The sequence below is a fragment of the Pelophylax lessonae genome (genome assembly GCF_965119305.1).
Source record: "Pelophylax lessonae genome assembly, chromosome: 2".
NCBI classification, from domain to species: domain Eukaryota; kingdom Metazoa; phylum Chordata; class Amphibia; order Anura; family Ranidae; genus Pelophylax; species Pelophylax lessonae.
In genome coordinates this window covers 659,111,894-659,128,565 of record NC_138769.1, presented here as the reverse complement: position 1 = coordinate 659,128,565, position 16,672 = coordinate 659,111,894, and the positions used below count along the sequence as shown (strand labels likewise).

At 46.8% G+C, this 16,672-nt stretch overlaps 1 protein-coding gene across 1 annotated transcript in view; it reads right to left on the bottom strand.

The window, feature by feature from the left end:
* RCBTB1 (RCC1 and BTB domain containing protein 1) overlaps nt 1-16,672 on the bottom strand; it is a gene marked incomplete at its 5' end in the record, with an annotated part of 116,555 nt that overhangs the window by 86,735 nt on the left and 13,148 nt on the right. The window contains one exon of the mRNA XM_082245394.1: nt 9,212-9,378. Within this exon, the coding sequence (XP_082101520.1) occupies nt 9,212-9,378 (167 nt within the window). The remainder of the gene's footprint in view (nt 1-9,211; nt 9,379-16,672) is intronic.

Sequence of the window (16,672 nt, the reverse complement as noted above, 5' to 3'; positions counted from 1 at the left end):
AAACGCTCGGTTTCTGCCAGGTACACCCTTTACGCCCGAACCACATCCAGAGAATGCAAGGCAATCTCCTTAGGATGCTTAGGCTTAGGACACAGGGAAGGCAACACAATGTCTTCATTCAGATGGAAACCAGATACAACCTTTAGGAAGGAACAACTGATAAGGGTGAAGCACCACTTTGTCTCTGTGAACCACCAAGTAAGGTGAACAACAAGACAAAGCAGCCAGCTCCGACACCCTGCGTGCAGAAGTAATAGCCACCAAAAAGGCAACTTTCTGGGACAATGTGAGCAGAAGAATCTCAGGAATATTGTTGAAATATGGTTTCTGAAGAACTGACAGTACCAAGTTGAGATGCCACGGGGGCAACGGAGACCGTGCTGGGGGAGCCAAGTGGCGAACCCCCTGAACAAAGGTGCGAACCAAATAATGCGTGGCCAAAGGTCGTTAAAAGTAAATCACCAAGGCAGAAACCTGGCCCTTGATGGTACCCAAGGCCAGGCGCTGCTTCGCACCTTTGGAGGAACGCCAAAATTCGAGTCACCGAAAAGGAATGGGGGGGATGGCCGCCAGAGACTCACCATGCAATGTACGACTTCCAGACGCGATGTTAAATCTTCCTAGAGGTAGATTTTCTAGCTTTTAACAGCGTGGGGATCACAGAGTCAGACAACCCCCTATCCTTCAGCACCTGGCTTTCAACAGCCAAGCAGTTTAAGCCAAAGCAGTATAGAAGATCGGCCCTTGAGCCAATAGGTCTTCTCTGAGAGGGAGTTCCCAAGGGACATCGGTGCCCAGCCATACTAGATCCGCATCAATCAATGCATCCACCAGCAATTCATGCGTGGCTGTAGTAAAAGCGGAATCATTCTCACTATCGAAGCACTCAGGGTGCGTGGACGCAGACTTAGTAGGGCAATTGCACCCTCAGCAGCCAGATCAGACTCAGGATCTGAGGAGACAAGAGGCAGGTGAAGGCAGTGGACGCTTTTTGCTGGTCCGTCTATGCAGGAAAATATCAACCTTAGACACTAAGGACTCAAGGGCCGCCGCCATTGCAGACAGGGTGGACTGGGACCCAAAAAGGCCCACTGCCTCCGAGAGGGGATCAGACGGTGAAATGTGCTCCAGGGACTCCATTGTTAACCAGGGGAACTACACAAGCACAAATGAGAAAACACTGCTAAGTGACCCCCCCCCCATGCCGCAATAGCGGCACCACAGGTCCCAGCACAACCAGTCACTGCTATAGCAGAGAGGGAGAGCCGCAAGGCACCCACAAGAACTCACCACCCCTGGTCAGGCACAGACACAAAGCAGAGCGCCAGATGCTGCACATTATGCAGCGATCAGAGAGAAAGAGGAAGTCCAGGAGTCAGCACTAGAGGTCCACCACTGTAATCACTGCCCATAAGACTCCAAAACCATGGCCACCGCTCTTTTCAATTGGAAACCATGGCACTGTAATCACTGCCCATAAGGCTCCAAAACCACGGCCACCGCTCTTTTCAATTGGAAACCACACCACTGTAAACACTACCCATAAGGCTCCAAAACCATGGCCACCGCTCTTTTCAATTGGAAACCACAAAAAAAAAAAAAAAAAAAATGGCAGCCGGACTACACAAACATGGTGGCCAATCTATACAGCCAGCCATCCACAACAAAATGGTGGCTCCACACAGCACTCCCCCCAATCACGAACCTGGACACAGATATGGCCACCCCTGGGGGGGGGGGGGGGGGGGGGAGGGAGCGGTCCACAGGGGATTCTGACATATTTGGGTGCGCTGTGTGGGAAGGGGGGGGACCCGAGGATCTGACCATCCCATGGTCACCCCAAAAGGCAATCAGGTAAGGGGGGAAAGATACTACTTACCATATCATGGAACCGGGTGAACACCGCTCCAGGCAGACCACCACACCATCGGAATGGGGGTGCTGCGGGCCAGGAGGCATGCTGCGACTCACGCCGGGACCAGGTCGTATGCACCCTCGGGAGACGTTTAACTCGCAGGCCAGCCCCCGTCCAGTGGGGATAGATCGCTGCCGACCTAGAGCAGAGCTAAGGCATGCTCGCACGCGCTGGCCGGACTGGGAGGGACCGTAAGGATCTAGAATATTCAGTTCATCGCCCAGTCCAGCAGTTGATTTTATTTTCTGTTCCTGTGAGAACTACAAAAGAAAAAAAAAAAAAAAAGTCAGTAGAAAAAAAAATAAATAAAAAATAAAACTGTTAGGACCAGAGATTCCAGCAAGGAACTAGGTCCTTACTCCTGACTAGGCCGGAAAAAAAAGCCTGTAGCAGGGCTCAGGGAGTATATCCCCTGGAACTGCCCCATAGGCGTGGTAACGTTTTTTTTTTCCTGCCTAGTGTCCTACTCCTGTACGGGGCAGCATAACCCAATGGTCAAGAAGATTCTGGAGCTGTGTCCATCAATGAACAAAAAACATAGGACTATAAACTGCACTAGTAATAGAATAGCTGGAAAACCATTTGCAATGAACAATGCATTATTCCAGTGTGACAATCTACCTTACTCATTGCACCCCAGCATTGATCTGCGTGATTCTAGACTGCTAAAACCAATACTCTCTACTTCCATACAAAAAAAAAAAAAAAAGAAGAAGATCTACATTTTTAGGGATCAGATGGTGCTCAGCCTCATACAGCTTGAAAAGCTGTTCAGCTGTACCCAGGTAGTATATAGGTGAATGGACATGTATCAGCTTTGCGTCTAATTCTGTGCACCTGCCCTTATGTACCTGTGAAACATAGAAGTGCGAGCGAGTATATTCAGCCGTTCATCTCCATTCATTAGGGCTGCCTGCATGCATCTGACCACTTTGAGGTCGATTGATGCCTTTGAATAAGTACCGGGCAGTAAAGAGCAAATTCCTTTGGGTGCTTTGGGGTGGCGCATAGAGCTGCCCCGATCCTCTTTCTGGGGTCACCCGCAGGCGCTCCATGCCCCTTCTCCCCCGCAGGCGTTCCATGCCCCTTCTCTTCAGCGAGTGCACGCAGAGAAAGCCACTATCCCAGGGGGCACCTGTGTGGGTTCCCCCCCCTCCCCCCCTCCCCCCCCCCAAAGCCACCCAGTCTGCGTCTATTGACACCGGATAGGCAACTCTGCTACACCCCCCATCACAGCATTTGATTGACAGCAGCAGGAGCCAATTGCTGCCGCTGCTATCAATCTGCTCAATCAGGGAGTTAGCGGTGAGAGCCCCTGCTTTTGTGCACAATGCTAGATCGGACACAGATCAGGTAAGAATAAGGAGGGGGCTGGGGGGGGCTCCTGCAGAACAGGTGTTTTTTACTCTAATGCATAGAATGCATTAAGGTAAAAATCCTTGAAGCGGTTGTAAAAAAACAAAAACAAGAAAAAACAACAAAAGCAAAAACACCCTGTAAGAAGGTTTTTCTTTACCTTTCCTGCTCCAGCAGGGAAAAATTTCTTCCTGATCCCCCAGGAGGCAACTAGATATTTCTTATCCCCCCAGGAGGCAATTGGATATTTCTTATCTGATTGCAGTGATTGGGTGTCCTTGCAGAAGCATTGCAGAGCCATCTCTACGACTCAGAACGATAGGATGTTAATGGGGTGCTTGGCTTTGACCGATGACCATGTTCCCTGAACTGTGGACTGGACCATTCCTCCCCAGCCTGATAAGACTGCCATTTGCAGTCAGAACTTTGTAAGGAAAGAAGGACTTCCTCATTGTTGCAGGTTTTAGTGAGCTTAACTAGTTTTTTGTACCAAGCTGGTCCTAACCAATTATTTCTTTCACAAACACATGCAGTGACTATCAGAGCTGTATAAACTGTATGTAGCCTCATGGGTGGCGTTCTGGCAGCAGGATTGGGAATTCTCATCCTGGACCAAAAAATAGAGCCAGGCCAAGTACTGCTCAGCCTATCACAGGTCATCTTTGTATTTTCTGAATACAAAGCTTCCTCTGAGGAGGAGAGGCATGCAAATGACCTCAAAATTCACCTCAGCCAATAAGATGAAGCTTTGCATGCATTCAGAAAATACAGAGCTTTCCATGAATGGCTGAGCAGTGTTTAGCCAGACTATTTTGTTTTGGGAGCTGGATAGAAGTCCCCATAGTGCTGCTAGAACACAGCACTCTATTCCATGTAGCTGATGCTACATACAGTTCATACAGCGCTGACAGCCATTGCACAGGTTAGTGAAAAAGTTTGTTTGGTCCAGCGTGCGCCAATATGAAATATTTACAGTTCACTAAAACATGTAGAGTTAAGCTGGATACGCACTATGCAACTTTTGTTGTTAGATTTCCTTTAGATTTACCTTCAACTATGTAGTGCAAGGGCAGGCCTGACTGCATACAAACTGAAAGTGTTTAGGTTTGTCCTCGTATTATATGGTTTTGGTAAATCTAAAAGGAAAAAAAATCTAAAGACAAATTATAGTGTGTATCCAGCTTTAGGCTTTAAGGCTGGGCTGGAGTTCCACCAAGCTAGGGAATTTCTTGCTTGGCTGGGCAGTAACATAGGTAGGTCAAGAATAGGATCCAGCTTGTTCCATGCCAACAAGAGGTTGTGTTGGAGAAATCTCAAAATTAAATTGGGCAAATTGAACAGCCTCAAAAGGAGGCAGCTATAAGACCTACAGTCTCTCAAACGTGAGCACAACCCTCACATTTCTGTAAATATTTTATTATGTCTTTTGTAACACTGAAGAAATTACACTATGCTACAATGTAAAGTAGCAAGTGTAAATTTGCTGTCCCCTCACACAAAAGTGAGTAAACCCCTAAGTGAAAATGTCCAAATCGGGCCCCTTCCCAGTGTCATGTGACTTGTTAGTGTTACAAGGTCTCAGGTGTGAATGGGAGCAGGTGTGTTAAATTTGGTGTTATCACTTTCACTCTCTCATACTGGTCACTGCAAGTTCAACAACATGGCACCTCATGGCAAAGAACTCGGAGGATCTGAAAAAGAGAAAAATTGTTGCTTTACATAAAGATGGCCTAGGGCCGGGCCTAGGCTATAAGAAGATTGCCAAGACCCTGAAACTGAGCTGCAGCACGGTGGCCAAGACCATACAGCGGTTTGACAGGGCAAGTTCCACTCAGAGCAGGCTTTGCAATGGCTGACCAAAGAAGTGGAGTGTAGTGGTGCACCGAAATTTCAGAAAACCAAAATTTTCGGTCGAAAATGGGCCTATCCCATTTCGGCCGAAAACGGGTCAAATATGCCGAAAATACAAAAAGCACAGAACAGCGCTATAAGTGCAGACAGATTGAAGAGTGTTAAAACAAATGTAGCAACTCACAAGCCACGGCATGAAAAGGCTGTTGTATCAATGATTGAGCAAGACTCCTCTAGGTGGTGCCGTCCATCCACATGTAAGGGGGCTAAGAATATGCATGCATCATACATACTAGGTGGAGTAGAACTGGGGGAATCAATAGCGGAGAAGGATCTGGGTGTTCTGGTAGATCATAAGCTTAATAGCATGCAATGCCAAGCTGCGGTTTCCAAAGCAAGCAAAGTCCTTTCTTGTATTAACAGAGGCATGGACTCCAGAGAGCGAGATATAATTTTTCCCCTGTACAAATCATTAGTAAGACCTCATCTGGGATATGAGGTTTTGGGCACCAGTTCTTAAAAAGGATATCGGGGGAACTGGAGAAAGTGCAGAGAAGGTCAACCAAACTGATAAGAGGCATGGAGGAGCTCAGCTACGAGAAAAGATTAGAGGAACTGAATTTATTCTCTTAAGAGGAGATTAAGGGGGGATATGATCAAAATGTACAAATACATAAGAGGTCCATATAGTGAACTTGGTGTTGAGTTGTTCACTTTAAGGTCAACACAGAGGACAAGAGGGTACTCTTTACGTCTAGAGGAAAACAGATTTCATCTCCAAATAAGGAAAGATTTCTTCATCATAAGAGCTGTGAAAATGTGGAATAGACTCCCTCCAGAGGTGGTTCTGGCTAGCTCATTAGATTGCTTTAAAAAAGGTCTGGATTCTTTCCTGGGTGTACTTAATATACAGTAAGTGGGTACTAAAATTGTTTTTTTAGGTAAAGTTGATCCAGGGAATATCCAATTCCCTCTCGGGGGATCAGGAAGGAATTTTTTTCCCCTGCTGTAGCAAATTGGATCATGCTTTGCGTTTTTTTTCCGCCTTCCTCTGGATCAACTGCGGGTATAGGATGGTGTATATGGGATTGTATGGTTGGGTTTTCAATACTGGTGTTTTTTTTTTTTGTTTTTTTTTGTTGGTTGAACCAGATGGACTTGTCTTTTTTCAACCTGACTATGTAAGGACAAAACCGAAGTAAGCCCTCCATCACAGGAGGAGAGGTGCTGGCTGTCTCCGGTGATAGTCAGGGTCCCAAGCGGAGCTGAGATGCTGAGGTGAAGATGAAAATACTGCCATATAGTGCTGCCATATTCTCTCATCTTCACTTCCGCATCACAGCTCTGCTTGGGACCCAGACTATCACAGGAGATAGCCGGCACCTCTCCTACTGTGACAGATGGCTTACTTCGGTTTCGTCCTTACATGTGGATGGACGGCACCACCTAGAGTCGTCTTGCTCAATCATTGATACAACAGCCTTTTGATGCCGTGGTTTCTTGCGAGTTGCTACATTTGTTTTAACACACTTCAATAAAATCTGTCTGCACTTTGAGCGCTGTTCTGTGCTTTTTGTATTTGTTCCAGAGTTTTCCACTTCTGAGAAGAGCTGCTTGGTGCAGTTGGATATCTTATTCAATGGACTTTATGGACATTCCATACATATTTACCAATTTTAGATTGTTTTTTCCTCCCCTTCCCACAGAGGCCCCCCCTCCTTTTCCCTCCTTCTAGCATTCAATCATTATTTATGTTGAATGGACTTTAGCGCTTATATGCATGTGTTTTTTCATGTCTCCTGAAAATGAATGGCCGCCGCAGGGAGTCATTGGCTTTTGTCTTTGGTTTGGGAGGGATTAAACAGAAATCCCCCTCTGCCTTTACCCTTCTGTTGCCAGGTCTATTTTGGTCCTCCTTGCCTGTGTCCTTCTGACTTATTTTCCTGAAAGGACGAAAAGGCTTTTTGGACTGTTGCCTCCATGGATTTGGAAAGCCTTTATCAGCAGACATCTCCAAAACCGAATCCAGGTCTTTACCAAACATTAAGCCACCCTTGAACAGTAAGGAGCATAACTTTGCTTTAGAAGCCACGTCTCCTGCCCAGACTTTAAGCCAGATCGCCCGTCTGGCCTCATTTATGAGCGCCGCACATATAGCTGAAAACCTGATGGCTTCTGCGGAGGCGTTTACAATATAAGCCACAGCCTTGTTGAGGATGGGGAGGGAGTCCAAAATCTCCTCTTTAGGATGTTCTAGGAGATCTTCAACTGCTTTAACTAGAGATCCAATGTCCTGGATACACAGGTGGATGCAATGTGCCGGTTGAAAGTTCGCAACACCTGCATCCCATGCCTTCTTTTAATAATCTTCTGCCTTTCTATCCATGGCAGCTTTAAACACCACTGCGTCCTCAAAAGATAGGTCTGGCCACTAAGCGCTGCATCCAGCTTTGGTCATTTCTCCCCAACGCCGCATCTTCCTTTTTAAAAAGGAAACCTTTTCAAATTTCTGGGGGAGAAAGACTTTTCTGGCTCCTCCATTCCTGAAGTATGGTATCTTTCAAAGCAGCAATGTTCTCTATGACAGGTGCAGATGCATGGGCCTGGAGGTGCTTTGCTAGCACATGAAGTACTTGGTTGAGATGCGTCCGAAGGACCCGGCTCTTGCAGAGAAGATCTAAACGACTTAAAAGTTTTAACCATCTCTGCATTCATGGTGCCTAGCAATATTTTAGATCTAGAGCTAGTTTCTTTTTGGTTAGAGCGTCAATGCAGTCTTGGCAAAGCACTTTTCTCCAGGTGGACGACAAATCTAGGCTAGCGCCCACACACCGGTTGACCAACAGTCAAAATAGCTGCCGTGCTACTTCGCCACCTGGAGGATACCGGAAATGATGGGCCCTCGGCGTTCCCCGGTCCATGAGCGTGACTGCCTAGGAAGAAGGGAGACACCAGCCCCATGCTGCCCACAGGGAAACGCAGACTCTGCAATGCTTGCAAGGACCAGGTAAGCCTCCAATGGCTTCCCCCCCCCCTCCAATGGACAAAAAAAAAAAAAAAAAAAAAGGAGGAGGAGAAGGGGTCCACCTTCACCCCCCCCCCCAATATCAAAGGGGTCAGGGGGCCCCCCGAGTTCCCCAGCTAAACGTCCCCAGGAACACTGCCCCGGTTAAGGAAAGGCCAGGGTTGGGAGGCTCCTGCCACCTAGCATGGAGGCATGACAGCATGATGTGATCCTGTCTGGCCGAGGAAACAAAATACTGAGGGTCTCTGGCTCTCATCTGTATTTAAACTAATGTGGATTGTGTTTCCTGTGCTAGGTGGGAGGAGACTGTCTCATTAAGCTGTCCTGGAAGATGACTTGGGAAAAACAAGTTACGTTACGAGTGATTTTTCCATGGAGAAAAAAGCCCATCACCTTCTTGCACTAAAACAAAACTGATTCATGGAGTGGGGCAGGATTACAAGGTAGGGGACCAAGGAGTACAGCCTCAAAAGCTTTGCTAAATGTCTAATCACCTGAAGAACAAACCTATAGCTTGATTCTATGAATACCTGTGTAATGTACAATTAAGATAAGGTTTTTGGTTCTGGAACAAGGGTTAAGCCCTCTAAGGTAAAAGCACTGATGCAATTCTGCAGCAGGTGACACTTTGGCAGCAACACAAACATTTAATTTACATCTAGTGATGGATTTCAGCAGTGTTTTTGGGAAGCAGCGCAGTAGAGATTACTAGAAACTAGAGATCATGGAAGGTGAATTATAAGGGATGCTTCTGCCGGTAGTGTTAATCTGAAGACAACCTTGGTTTTCTATACCTGAAAACCATTGTCCAGTATGTTTGTACACACATCTGGCTCTACTTTTCCTAAAGGCTTTACAGAGTTTGAGGTCGTTTCAGGAACCTCAAGGACTTTAGGGTTTATTATGACAAGAGTTTCATCTATGGCGACACACTGACCAGGGGTGCCCGATTTCTCTACAGGAGTCAGTATGGTCTATTGCTCAAAATCCCAGTGCTTTTACAGATGTAAGTTACAAAGCAAAATTAGTGTGAATGCAATTTTTTTGATAATGTACATAATTACCTCTCCATCCAAGCAGAGGACCAGAGAGTGATGAGAGCCGCAAGCCACCTGCACCACCTTCTTTGGTATTAGTTCAGTACCAATGTGGACAGGAACTGTGCCCTGGACTGTATTGCCGTTCCCAAGCTGATTATAACCATTATGTCCCCACGCATACAGCTCTCCATCTAGGTAAAAACAATTTTTGTAAGTATTCGTAACATTTTTTAAGAACAAGTAGGTACTAACTCATCTCATAGCCAAAAATTGACAACATAAATCGCTTTGTGACAGAGTATGGTATAACAAATGTACATGCCTGACCACAATATTGCAACACTGACACATCTTCGTAAAAAACTGTATACGTCATTGCATCTACTTTGTGTATCCAGGTGCATTATATCTTTTTTTTTTTTTTCCCCACGACAAATTGGGCTCTTTTGATGATATATGGTAGCCAATTATTTTTTTTTTCCCCCTCCAGCAAAGGAAAAAAATTTTTTTTTTTCAAATTTAGCTGACGATTTCTTGCCATTACCATAACGTACCAAAAAGCACCCTAAAATAAAGCAGCAATATAGATCTGTATGCCAGTAGTCGTTTTTACCCATAGTAGGGCTCAGAAACCATGGTGTGCATTTTGCTTTTTTTATCCTACAAAAATACACTGACATTGATACTAGTTTAACATTAGAGAAAAGGATTTTGCGGTAAGATAAAAATCCAAATTTTAATTGACGGACACAGCTCCACAATCTTCTTGACCATTGGGTTACGCTGCCCCCTACAGGAGTAGGACACTAGGCAGGAAAAATAAATAAACTTTACTACGCCTATGAGGTAGTCCCATGGGGTATACTCCTACTTCCTGCTTAATTTTGTTGCAAGCAGTGTCAGAATAAATAACCCCACTCAATAGAGGAGTGGGTGCTGTGTCCGTCAATGAACATCAGAGAAAAAATTTTTAAGGAAAGACAAAAAACTGGATTTTTGACTTACTGTAAAATCCTTTTCTCTGAAGTTCGTTGACAGGATGCAGCTTCATATAGTCTTAGCCATTGGGTTCTGCTCCTTCCATCAGTAATAGGACACTAGGCAGGAAAAAAAGTTTTCACCACGCCTATGGGGCTGTCCCTGCAGGCATAACCCCACACACTCTGCTACATCCTTAGTTTCGTTGCAAGCAGTGTTAAGAAAACAACCCCACTCCACTCTTAGAGGGGCAGGTGCTGCGTCTGTCAATGAACTTCAGAGAATAGGATTTTACAGTAAGTCAAAAATCCAGTGCTCTATCGTTCATTGACAGACGCAGCTTCACATCTTCTTAGCCATTGGGACGTCCCAAAGCAGTATCATGAGGGGTGGGAAAAACAATGCAAAAAAGAACGCAATTCCCCAAAGGCTAAAACCTAGCCAACCAGGAACAACTGGAGCTCACCTAGAAAAAGCACACACACTCAGAGAAAAAAAAAAAGAAGATCTCTTTTAAACAGCAGCCTGCAAAACCTTACGGCCAAAAGAGGCATCCGAAGATGCCAACACATCTACCTTGTAAAATTTTGTAAACGTGTGCACTGATGACCAAATTGCCGGCCTTGCAAACTTTCATCACTGACGCCTGATGGCGAAAAGCCCAAGGAGGCACTCAGCGCTCTAGTAGAATGCGCCTTTACTGGGAAAGGAGGAATATGACCCTTCAGTGAAAAAGCCTGAACCACTGTCTGCCTGATCCATCTGGATATGGTCTCAGCAGGCGCAGCCAATCCTGCGAGGTCCTTCGGTAAGAACAAAAAGTCTGATTTCCTGAAAGATTCAGTAGCCACCAGGTAAACTCGAATTGCCCGAGTCACATCCAAAGAATACAAAGCAATTTCCTTGGGATGCTTGGGCTTAGGACAGAGTGAAGGCAGCACAAGGTCTTCATTCAAATGGAAATCAGAAACCACCTTAGGAAGAAACAACTGATTAGGTTGAAGTAACACTATCTCTATGGACCACCAGATAAGGTGAACAGCAAAACAATGCCACCAGTTCAGACACCCTGCAGGCAAAAGTGATAAGCCAACAAAAAGTCAACCTTCTGAGATAATGAAAGCAGAGGGGAATCTCCCTAAAGTTCTCAAAGGGAGGTTTTTTTCAGATCCCACGGAGGTAACAGGGTTCGTCTCGGAGGCGCCATATGACGCACACCCCCTGAATAAAAGTGCGAATCAGGGCATAGTTACATAGTTTGTGAGGTTGAAAAAAAGACAGTCCATCCAGTTCAACCTATGATGTATGTGTCTGTGTGTGTTAGTACATTGTATACCCCTGTATGTTGTGGTCTTTAAGGTGCCCATCTAATAGTTTTTTGAAACAAGTGTAGCTAAAGGGCGTTGGAAAAACACAGCCAAAGCAGACACTTGGCCTTTGATAGTGCCTAAAGCCAAACGCCGTTCAACCCCTTTTTGAAGAAAAGTCAAAACCCTAGCTACCGAAAACAAGCACTTTCAATGATTCACACCATGAAACGTACGATTTCCACATACGATGGTAGATCTTCCTGGAAGTAGACTTACTGACCTTCCAACAGTGTGGGAATCACAAAGTCAGAAAAACCTATCCTTCAATACCTGGCTTTCAACAGCCACACCAACTGTAAAGCAGGATGGAAGATCGGCCCTTGAGAGGAAACCTCCAAGGAGCATCGGCGACCAATCTTACCAGGTCTATGGTACCAAGACCGGAGAGGCCAGTCAGGGGCCACTAGAATGACTGGAATCCCTTCCACCTCTATTCTGTACAGCAGTTTTGGCAGGAGTTTTAACGGAGGGAACGCATATATCAGCCGATACTAACCCCAAGGAGCTACCAGGGTGCCTGTGGCATCGGCCAGATCATCCCTTGACCTGGCCACAAACCTCTGAACCTTCTTGTTGAGTCGAGAAGCAAACAGTTCGACATCGGGTGTCCCCTACCGGACACACAGGAGGTGAAACCCCTCCGGGTGCAGGGACCACTCCCCCTGATCCAATACCCGACGACTCCGGTAATCCACACAGCAGAAAGGGACAAACCTTTCCGCCCAAAACCAGAATCTCGGTGACCTCCCGGAGACACTCTTGGTGCCCACTTGATTGATGTAAGCCACGACCGTCGCATTGTCTGATTGAATCCGGACCAGGCAACCATGCAGACGAGCCATCCAATGACTCAGACAAAGCTTTATCGCTCTGAGCTTCAAGATATTCGTCGGCAGCTTGGACTCTTCCATTGTCAAAGATCCCTGGGCGCAGAGTTTCCCCAGCACTCCTCCCCAGCCTGACAGGCTGGTGTCCGTAGTTACCACCGTCCAATACAGCGGCAGGAAGGACTTGCCAGGCGAAGTGCTGACGAGTGAAGCCACCACAGAAGAGCAGACTGTTCCCAAATGTGGGAACCTGAAGGGGGCCTGGTATGTCCGAGAGGCCAGGGGAACCAAGGGAAACCCGAGGGTCCAACTATTCCAAGGAGGGGGCCCACGTCCACCTCGAGACCGCCAGAGAAATGGGGGGGGGGGGAACTCTTACCATACCATGGATCAGGTGGGCGCCACTACGAGCAGACTACCTCCAACCCAAAATGGGGGTGCTGCCAGCCAAGAGGTACGCTGCAACTCAAGGCGTTCCAGGTCGTTCGCATCCCAGCGAGACTGTCCGCTCGCAGGCTCGTCCCCAGCCATTGGGGCTGTGTCGTGGCGAGACCTAGTGCTAGATTATGACCTGCACACGCTCGCTGGCCAGGCTGAGAGACCTTAAGGATCTAGAATATCCAGTCCGAAATCCAGCCGGCTGTTGCTTGTAGTTCTCCAGGAACAAAAGAAAAAGCACGTTCCCAGAAAACAGCAGCTAAGACCGAAGTCCCAGCAGGGGACTAGGTCCTACTCCTAAACTAGGCAGAAACAAACTAAGGACTGTAGCAGAGGGTGTGAGGTTATGCCCATAGGCGTGGTGAAAGCTTTTTCCTGCTTTAGTCTCAAAGCAGTGTCAAACATTAGGGGTGGAAAAAAAACAAAAGAAATTGGCCAAAAGGCTAAACCTGGCCAACCAGGTAACAAGAGCTCAACCAAGAACTGGGGCTCACCTGAAAATTACACGCTCAAAAAGAGGACTAACAGCAGCCTGCAAAACCTTGCGGCCCAAGGCAGCGTCCGCAGATACCAACACATTCATTTTATAAAATGTTGTCAAAGTGTGCACAGACGACCAGGTGGCTGCCTTGCAAACCTGCACCACAGTTGCCTGATAACGAAAGGCCCAAGAGGCAATAAGCGCGCTTGTACAATGAGCCTTAACAGGGAAAGGAGGATCCTGACCCTTAATAGAATAGGCTTGCACCACCGTCTGCCTGATCCATCTGGAAATGGTTGCAGCAGACGCAGCCAGCCCTTTACAAGGTCCATCCGTAAGGACAAATAGTGAGTCTGATTTCCTAAACAACTCACCACCAGATACCCTGATCGCCCAAACCACATCCAGGGAACATAAGTGTATCAGTTGTGGATTTTTTTACAAATGTTCCCAATACATGTGTAATAATAATAATAATAATAATAATAATCTCTCACCCACAGGTGGTCCTAAAATGGCTGCCGCATATTTAATGAACCATGTGATTGTGGGGGGGGGGGGGGGGAGGTGCAGCCATGTGTGGATGACCTCACTCAAAAATGACCTATGAGTGGACAAGAGGTATGACCACATCCTGTGGGCGTTCTCTTGTGCACAGTACTATAAAAAAGGGTTAATTTGCATGAGAAAGGCTCTTTTTTCGATCACGCTCACACAGAGAAAAGATCCATGATGTAGCCTTGCTTGTTTGTTCGTTTGGAAGGTTGGCTGTTTGGAAACATGCGGCCAAGACCCCTTTGTTGCAGAGATCTATTGGACGCTGTTACAACTACCAAAAGCTAAGTATTATGTTTAAAGTGTATTTGTTCATGGTAACTTTTATGTGTAAGGGAGCTTTATGTATTATGATGTCCAGTAATGGTAACTTTTTAAGATGTTTAAGGAAACTTTGTGTTTATGATGTCCAGTAAAGTTTTGTTTTATGTTTTTTATCAAAACTGCTCTTGGTGCCTGCTTTCATTCTAAATATTCACGAGATATGTCATTGGCTGTCCAGTATACCTGAATTATAAATTTTGTTGTTATTCACCATTTGATACAATAAGGTAATCTCTTTAGGGTGTTTAGGCTTAGGACACAGGGAGGGCAACACAATGTCTTCATTTATAATGGAAACCAGAAACGACCTTAGGAAGGAATGACTGACAGGAACGGAGTACTACTTTTTCTCTGTGGACCGCCAGATAAGGGGAACAAGACAACGCAGCCAACTCAGACACCCTGCGTGCAGAAGTAATAGCCACCAAGAAGGCTACCTTCTGTGTCACAGTGAGCAGAGGAAACTCCTATTTTCCTAAGGCGGTTTCTGAAGAACCAACAGCACCAAATTGAGGTCCCACAGGGGCAACGGAGACCTCACCGGGGGGAGCCAAGTGGCTGACCCCCTGAGTAAAAAAGAATGAATCAAGGAGTGCGTAGCCAAAGGGCGTTGAAAGAAAAAAACGCCAAGGCTGAAACTTGGCCCTTAATGGTTCCCAAGGTCAAGCGATAGATCTACCCCTTTTTGGAGGCACTCCAAAATTCTAGCCACCGAAAAGGAACGGGGAGAAACCCACCACCCCCCAACAACACGCAATATACGTCTTCCACACATGATGAATAATCTTCCTAGAAGTAGATTTTCTAGCTTTTAACAGCATGGGAATCACTGATTCTGACACTTTCTTATCCTTCAGCACCTGGTTTTCAATAGCCACAACGTTAATCCAGCGACTGTAAAGCAGGATGGAAGATTGGCCCTTGAGCCAGAAGATCTTCTCTGGGAGGGAGTCTATGTGATGTCGGCGACCAGCCGTACCATATCTGAGTATCAAGACCAGCAAGGCCAGTCTGGGGCCACTAGGATGACCAGAATCCCTTCTGCTTCGATCCTTCGCTGAAGTCTTGGCAAAGTTTCAGAGGAGGAAAAGCATACATCAGATGATACTGGCCCCAAGGGGACACCAGAGCGTCTGTGGCGTCAGCCAGAGGATCCTGAGCCCATGCTACAACCTCTGTACCTTCCTGTCGAGAGGCCAACAGGTCCACTTCGGGAGTTCCCCACCGAGGGAACAGTTGATGAAACACCTTCAGATGAAGAGACCATTCTCCCTGGTCCAATGCCTGCTGACTGAGGTAGTCCACCTGTCAAATTTCCACCCCTGGAATATGCACAGCAGAGAGGGCTGGTACAATGTGTTCTGCCCACGGTAGAATGCCGGCAACTTCCCGGGGCGCTAGGACATTTTGTGCCCCCTTGATGATTGACATATGCCATGGCTCTGGCATTGTCCGATTGAATCCTGCAGACAATGCGTCCAATGGGTCAGGCAAAGCCTGATCGCCCAAAGTTCCAGGATATGGATAGGCAGTCTGGACTCCAAACCCCTTAAGCACAATCCATGCCCCAAGACGCCTCCCCACCCAGACAGGCTGGCATCCGTGGTGACCACCGTCGAGTACAGGGAAGAAAGACTTTTTTCCCTGTCAAAGAAGCGGAGAGCGGAGCCACCAATCAGGGACCCTCCCGTACTCCGACTCAACAGGATCACATCGTTTAGAGACTGTGCACTCTTGTCCCACTTGGCAAGTAACTCCCTTTGCAGAGGTCTCGTATGGAGCTGTGAAAACGGAACCGCCTCGAAGGTGGAAACCATCAGGCCCAGCACTTGCATACAAGTCCTGAGAGATGACCTCCTGTAGGACAACAGGAGCCTAATCGTATCCTGCAATTTCTGGAGTTTTTCCTCTGGAAGAAAACACCCGGGCTGAGGCCAAGTCTAAGGTCAGGCCCAGGTAGTCCAGCTTGGTGGATCATGGAACCAGAGCATATTTTTGGAAATTCGGTTTTCACAGTGATGTCCAGGTTGCCCTACAAGGCAGTAGGAGACTCTGCTCGTAAAAGGAGATTGTTCAGGTACCCCAGTACCGAAATCCCCCGCTGACGCAACACTGCTAACACCAGGGACAACACTTTTGTGAACACCCGAGGAGCTGAGGCTAGACCAAAGGGTAATGCCAGGAATTGATAATGCTCCTCGCTCTCGGCCAAGCAAACAAAAAGGCTGATGTCCAACATATTGGGATATAAAAGGTAAGCGTCCTTGCCATCTATGGAGGCCAGAAGAGTTCCCATGATGAAGGTATGTCACTACCGTGGGAATAGACTCAATCTGGAATTTTTGTACCTGCACAACCTTTCCCTCCTTTCTGGGAACAGTAAACAGGTTTGAGTAAAACCCTTGAAAAACAGGAATCGTTACAATGACCCCCTTGTAGAAGTAAATCTTGCACCGCCCCGAGGGAGGACAAACGCAGGTTGGAAGGGAAGAACCTTGCCGGAGGCGAAGAT